The 7,925-nt window shown below is 33.4% G+C and overlaps 1 protein-coding gene across 1 annotated transcript; it reads left to right on the top strand.

Annotated features, from left to right (window-relative positions):
* The first annotated feature begins 2,286 nt into the window (after window positions 1–2,286).
* Window positions 2,287–5,223, top strand: LOC113120222 (outer dense fiber protein 3-like protein 2). The gene is made up of 4 exons (XM_026290156.1): window positions 2,287–2,335; window positions 3,529–3,639; window positions 4,288–4,398; window positions 4,717–5,223. Exons 1-4 carry the CDS (start codon window positions 2,287–2,289, stop codon window positions 5,202–5,204), a joined length of 759 nt encoding a protein of 252 aa, XP_026145941.1. The 3' UTR covers window positions 5,205–5,223.
* Window positions 5,224–7,925: the final 2,702 nt, after the last annotated feature.

Genomic DNA, 7,925 nt, shown 5'->3' with positions numbered 1-7,925 from the left:
TAAAATCCTTCTTTAAGATAAAAATTTATGGACTTGGTCCTTTTTTACCAAAAACAAGCACAAAACAACAGCCTGTAAATCTGTATTTTTGCTTTGTTAAAATATCTCGGCATTTGCTAAAGAAAGATGAATCTACTAGTTTTCCGAGATTATCCTTTTTTTTATCACATTGGAATTTCAGTTTTTCTTGTTTTGTTTTAATATTACTTTGTGTAATTTACAACCATTTAGGTATATTCTCTGAAAACAAGTTTTTTCAAGTTTAAAAAAAAATCCAGTCATTTATCTTTAATTACTTATGAAAACAAGAAAACTACTGATTTTGAACTTATTTTTGGATTGTTTGTATTTTCTGACTTTTTAAGAAGTACAGTACAAGAAAACAATTACAAACAGATCCAGAAATGGCAGGAAAAAAAAAAACAATTGCACAAAGCAGAAGTGTTTTTGCCAGAATATGATTCTCTACAGGGAAAAAGATGAATGTGTGTACGAGCAGTTGTCTGGTTCAATTAGTGCTCTTACACTGGCCTCTTCCACGGTCAGTATTTCACTTTTCCCTAAGTGACACCCACAAAGAACAAAAAATAAAAAGCTTTAGGCCACTGAGTTTAGAGTCCTCAACATTTTAGCCCTATGATTTCATAACATGTGACTTAAAACAAAATACGGCCAATGGGTTGTAACGACGGGCCTTACTGTAACTGGAATCCCTGTGCTGCTTATTTGAGTATTGTTTCACAAATAAGTGTTTGTAAAGTGAGTCCTCAGGCACTTTCATGCTACAGAGATCAATAATATGCTCGATATCAAATTGCAGAATAACATTCCCTGCTTTAATTCAAAGCTCTTAAGGTATCCAGCTCTTGAAACATATGTTGATTTTGAGTTAATGTACCAACTTTATGGAAACCAGGTGACGGATATGTTTACATACAAATTCATATTCCAGTGTAACTTGACCTACACCTCCTAATAGTCTTCTCTGGCCTTCTGCCAGAGGTCATCTGTAGTGTTAGCTGCTTCTACACGAGTCACCCAGTCTGAAGATAGAACAGGTTAATGTTTAATGTCTGCTCACTGGTCAGGGATGACATCTCAGCTTTCACAAGACACACTTTCTTAGCATGCTAATTACATTTCCAAGTACAAAATTTGGTCAGTTTAGACCTGCCGAAGAGAAGCAGATTGTTTTAAAGCGATGCCATGTTTGTTTGAAGTAGCTTCAGACTGTTAAATCAAAGTAATTAATGTAACAGAGAAACATGATATGGAACATCCTATTGTAAAACTATGCCACAGAAACAAGAACAGCTTTCCAGACGTTTCATTTGTTTTGAGCCATAGGAATAGTGAGACTGACAGATTATATCAATCGTACAGTTTAACGTATATATATATATATATATATATATATATATATATATACACACACACACACACACACACACATACAGACATACATATATATAGTGGTGGGTGATGCTACATTGTACACAATTATAACATATTAATTATAACAATAATATATATATATATGGATTTTCCATGAATTTTTAATTGTTATTTATTATTTAAAAAAAATATATTTTAATAGGAACATGGGAAATATTCTGTACTTCACTCCATTAACTTATATGTATATTTGAATGAATATTTTCACCAAATTCATTCTTAAATACCTTTAATAATTTATATTTGAAAGAGTTTCCACACTCAGGAATTTTTCCACACTCAGAAAAAATTATTTTATTTATTTTGTATTTTTTATCACGGTCATTAGCTAAAAGTTATGAATATTACTGTGATAAAAATATTTTTTTATATCACAAGTCGATGAAATTATTTACAGAATATCTCTTAGTATTTACATTTGAGGTGGCTATTAATACAGTATATAATCTTATCTCAAAAGAATGAAGTTATCCTACAATATAAACCGTATAGTAATTTCAAATAGTTGTTGACTGTCTATTTCACATCATGTAATTAGTTCATTAGCTGTCGTTTGCAGACAAGTTGCCAAGGTGTAACTGTAGTTCTCCTTTGTAGACGGTGATGGATGTTTGGAAATCTGTAATGTGTTAAGTTATTGAGATGGATGTTCTTGTAGCCTGGACAAGGGTAAGGTTTCTTGTGCTTGTAAGACTCATTCATAATTCAGACCGCAGTTGTATCTCTCCAGTGTGTCTAAACTGAAACTTCAACCTTTCCTGGACCTCCTTGAGCACTCTTGCTGCTGATTTTGCTGTCAGCTCTTTAAGCTAGTCAGAAAACATATGGGGCATGGGGGAAATGGTGAGACGGCGCCCCATCATTGCTGGCAGGGAAAGAGGTGAGTTTGTGATAGCATATTTCAGTAGATTAATTTGTGCAAATGATTGCGTCGAAAGAATTATTCAGCAAAGTGAGGAGATCAGATGATTTATTTTAGCACAGGGCTCACTGCATGCTCCTATTTGGCTCTTGAGTCTGGATTGGCAGTTTGATTAAAGAAAGTGTCAGTTAGGTTTTTTATTGCAACACCTTATATCATTCTGATAATAAAACATCTTTGGTCTGTTCTTTTCTTGTTTTGGCCAAAGCTTTGAAAACAACATTTAACTATGTAGCAAAATTCAAACGATTTCGAATGAAAGTTTACAGCCAAGGTTCTCCTGCATTTTAGAAATGTGCACAGCATGTGTGAGATTTTATGTCTCACATGAATCACATTCCATAGTTTTATTATATATGACTCTGAGGAACACAATTAGCAGATGTATACCTTATATTGACTAACAAAATGAATCAACCTAAGCGGACTGACCTGATTTTAGTATTTTTATTAGAGTTCTTATATTTATAATTTTCATTTATTTGATACATTTTTATTGTAATTTTACAGTTATTTTTTTTTTTTAATTGTCATTTTGTTATGTGCTTTTGTAATCTTTATTAGTTTTTATTTGTTTTAATATTATTTAGATTTAATTTATTTTCATTTCAGATTTAGCTTTTTTTTCTTTTAGCAATTTTAATGCTTCAAGCTAAGTTTTTCATCTGATATTTATATTTAATTTAAAGCTTTACTTCAATTTAAAAACAATGTTTTTAATAGTTCTAGTTTTATTTCATGATAATAACCTTACTTGCAGAATAAACCCTATTTTCAAATTTAGTCATTTTGTTTTTCCATCTGTATTATTATTATTTTGTTAAAATTACTATTAAGGTAAAAAAAAAATCAACTTAGTTATTTCAGTTGGTTGCTCATCATTTCATTTATTTGGCAAGGCAACATTTCTAATTTTCTATTTATTTATTTTTATTTTATTTTAGCTAATAGTTGGTATATTTTAGCTAATATATGGTCATTTACGTATAAATAATTGCAGTATGATACCTTTCATTTTTAGTCATTTTATTATGTGCTTTTTTTCATAAAGTTAAAAAATAATGTATTGTATTTACTAATTATTTCCCATTAATTAACCAAACCAATTTCAGTAATAAATGCACACTCTATGTTGTTGTTTATGGCCGCAGGGCCCGGACCGGGGCGTTATGCTCTTCCACCCACTATCGGTTACATAAACCATGACTACACCAAACCCAGCAGCCCGGCCTATTCCTTCCACAGCCGCATGAGCAGCAACAGTGAGTGACATGACATGAAATCAAACACTTCTCACACTGACACATGACATGATCCACTTAACTAATGCTGCGTTCAATCATCTGAGAACGCTTTTAACATGCATGTTCATGCATAAAATGGATATACATAAACATGGCACTTATATGAACTGATAATTTATTAGATTTATTAGTGTCTATTATGCAGTATTAAATATTAGGTTGATTTACATACACACTCAAAATCCTCATATCTGAGAATACCCAGTCTGATCATTCATACTAAAAACCTTGCACATCTGGACTTTATATCACAAACAACAGCATGCAATATGATGATTAATGTTATTTCACTAGCATATTAAGCTAATAAAATCCATGTTTGATTTTAATCCAAAAATTGATACATAATCTGCAACTGGGATGGCACCTTTTCAAAAAGGCACACTTTTGTACCTTAATTACCCTCAAAGTGTGCATATTAATACTTTAAAGGTACATACTATTACCTATTAGTACCTTAATTGTACATATTAATACCTTTTAAAGCATACATTTTCCATCTCAGTGACCGCTTTTTCTTTTTCTTTCTGAGATGTTGATTTGCATGTGCTGAACTGTAATTCAATAAATTCTGATGCGTTTTCTCTTAATGTTGCTTTTGAACAGTGGTGTCCGTGGATTCCAGTCCAGGACCGCAGTATCATGTAGATGCCAAAATGACACGCTTTGGCAGAGACGGTACCCCATCGTACTCCATGCTGGGCAAAAAAAAGACAGGTGGGGTTTTTTCTGATCTGACTCTAGATGTTCACTTTTTTATTTCAAAGTTCTCATGATTCCTCAAAGAAATTTGAAAGTGAACAAGTGAACATTAGTGCCCACCCACTCCCATGAAGCATTGCAAATATCCCTCTCCCTACAATATTTGTATTTTTGGAATAATATGCACATGCACTTTTTCGATCAATCATGCACAATACGAATGGTAATGTGTATTCAGAAAGTAAATAGCATAATTTTATGTCATATTCACTTTAACTTTTAAGAGGGAGATGCATAATCATACAAAGTTGCTGATTCTCTGTTTTTGAACAGGTGATACATTCCAGACTCCGGGACCCGTAGCCTACAGTCCTGAGAAAGCTCCACCTTTGAACCTTCACCACAGATCTCCGTCTTACACCATGGCCTTCCGTACACGCTACCGTATTGTGGATCCTGTACCGGCCCCCAACCGCTACACCTTACCCAACCTCTTCAGCTCTCACGTTCCCCACAAACCCTCCAGCGCCAGCTTCACCATGTCAGCACGCAGGAAAGCAGGCGGCCCATCGGAGGACTTATCCATGACCCCGGGGCCCGGCCGTTACAACAGCACAGATCCGAGCATCTACCTGAACAGACAGCCTTCTTTCTCTATGCACAGCCGTTTTAATATCCCCACCGATGCCACTCGGAAACCTGGCCCAGGCACACACAGCCCAGAAAAGGTGACGGAATATCTGCATCGTGCACCGTCTTTCTCCATGGGTGTTCGTCACTCAGAGTTTGTAACGCCTCTGATTGTTGACGTATTAGACTGAAGGGTTTCATGCAAGGCTTTTGTTGGCACCTACAAAAAAGGATTTGTTCAGGGAAAAATAAAAGTATAGGAACAGTTACAATTTCCCTTACCTGACATCTGGAATGTTTTCTTTAATTATTTTCTGAATGGGTTTATAAACATGGTTATTCTTTATTCTTTAATTTTTTTTTAATCAAACATTTTCAAATTGTTAAATTAAATAAAGCTGAAATAAAAATTGAATAAAATATAAATATAAAATGAAAGACCCTAACTTTACCTTGAATGAAAATGATAAATGTTGCTTTGGAAACTAACTTAAATAAGTTGCAGTTAACAGAAATAAATACATTTTAAGTTAAATGACCAAAATTAAAAATCTTAAAAATGAATTAAAGCTAAGGAGAAATATTTGAAAATCAAAAACTATTAAATCATTAAAATTATGAAAACATAAAATTATATAAATCATATTAAAAAGTAAATAAATTAAATGAAGTATAAATATTAGACAAAGAACCTTTAACTTAAATGATTTTTTTTATTCAAAATAGCTAAAACTAAGAAAAAATAAGTATGTAACAAACTTACTTAAACCTAAACAAAAAGGAAAATGAAAACTGAAAATATAGAAATTAGAGCTAATTTAAAATATTATTAAATTCTATTTACCACTTTTTATAAAATAATAAAAATTAAAATAAAAACACCAGCATACCTCTTTTAAAAAACGTTTTATTCAAAATTCAAGTGATTTTCCAGTGAAAGCAGAATAATAAACTTTTCTGTACAGCTTTGTTACTTTTTTACATTATTTCTTGGGCAGCTAGAAAATGTGTGAGTTATATTTATTTATGATAATTATTATGTTTTTTACTCACAGACTACTTAAAATCAGTAAGATAATAAAGATTACATTACATAAAGCTATAAAAATTTTTTAACATGGAGCCATGCTGGGTGTTCATTATTATTTTTCATTTAGAAGATTCTGCACATTGAGCCTGTCAAACAAATGTATCATTTGGTGACAATAAACCCTGTGATTCTAACACTTCTGGTTAGCGTAGTGTAATGATGATTCACCACATCAGTGGATACTGTAGGTATGGTGGCATTTATCGGTGTACTCCACTCACTGCTCTGTACATCATCCAGGGAGTCCTTTGCAGATATTTGGATGTAATAAGTCTTTCCTGCCACCAGTCCACTCAAAACCATTTTATTAGACCCCGTAAGGGCCCAGCTAGAAAACAAAGAATGTTAAATAATTAAATGACCTTCATACAGTATGTCCTTCCTTTAGCATGAAGTGACTTTTCAAATAGTTCTGTTTGGTTCCTTTTGTTTCAGTATTTAACAGCTAGGAATGTTGTTGTTTTTTAACACAGTTGAACATGGTCTACATAGGAAACTCACAGTTCTTGCAGTCTCGGGTTTGCCCCAGTGGAATTTCATTGTGTATTTAAGGAGAAAGTTGAAAGGATCCGGCCGAGTGGGTGGTGGACCCCACTCCACAGACAACTTCCTGTCTGGCATTAACATCACGCTCACATTCACCGGAGGATCAGGTTCCACTACAGACCAACAAAGGACAAGAATTGAAACACTCGATATGAGCTCATGGCATAGGCATCGAGATGAAACACTGATAAACTCTTTAAAATACTGCAAAAGCAGAATTATACAATTAGAGCAATTACAACAGGTGTACAATTTAAAGTACAGCACAATATTCAAAACAAAGCAATATATAAATACACAATCTCTAACATTACGTTTAAAGGAAGAGTTCATTCAAGAACTCTTGTCATTATTTACTCAAAATGGTCATGATAATCCAAACCCATTTATGAGAAACGATGTCCGATTCATGAACAAATCATTCTTTTGAATTGGATCTTTTCAATAAATCAGTTTATTTGGGTCACAAAACCAGTCTGAATGATTCGCTATCGCAGATTCTTCAGAATACTTGGAATATAGAGCACAAGTCATATGGACAATTTACTTATATTTTACAGTGCCTTCACATACTTTTTAAAGCATGAAAATAGCATTTTTTTTTAAAAGCAACCATTTATAATTCAAACTTTTAAAATAAGCTTGTTTTAACAAAGCATTTAACATACTGTATACAGGTGAACATTACTTCAAGTGATCAGTTCTTAAGAAGAACCTTTTTTTGTGTGTGTGTGAAAAACATTTTAATAATCTAAAGTACCTTTTTTCCACAATAAACATCATTTTGTGCAATGGAAACGTGCCATGGATGTTACAAGTTCTTCATGGAACCATCAATGCCATTAAAGAACCTATATTTTTAAGAGTGTAGGATACCTGTATGTAGCAATATAATCTGTTAGAAGTATTGTGCCTGGAGTTAGTGTCCAAGAGCATCTTTTAGGGTAACTTGGAGACCAACAATGCACATCCGGAGGAGAGGGGGGATCTGAATAGAGCAAACATTACACGCAGTGAAATTTCATTTCAAGCTCTCGGTGTCATGAGAAAATTGTGAGACATTTTACCAGACTAACATGTTGAGTATATACAGCATCAAAGGAACAATATGCATAATCCTTCATCTCCATTCGGTTGGTGGCAGGTGTAGATGCCTTGGTCCTTCAAACTGGTGTTCTTTATGGAAAGAACAGTGCTTGTGACAAGCACTGAACTTATGAATCTCCACCCCTTTTTCTTCTCCGTCAGTGCATGGTATCTACACAGATGAACCCAC

The sequence above is a fragment of the Carassius auratus genome, chromosome 2 (assembly GCF_003368295.1).
Source record: "Carassius auratus strain Wakin chromosome 2, ASM336829v1, whole genome shotgun sequence".
Taxonomy (NCBI): Eukaryota; Metazoa; Chordata; class Actinopteri; order Cypriniformes; family Cyprinidae; genus Carassius; species Carassius auratus.
Note: the sequence above shows the minus strand (reverse complement) of the source record. Positions and strands in the feature narration are given on the sequence as shown.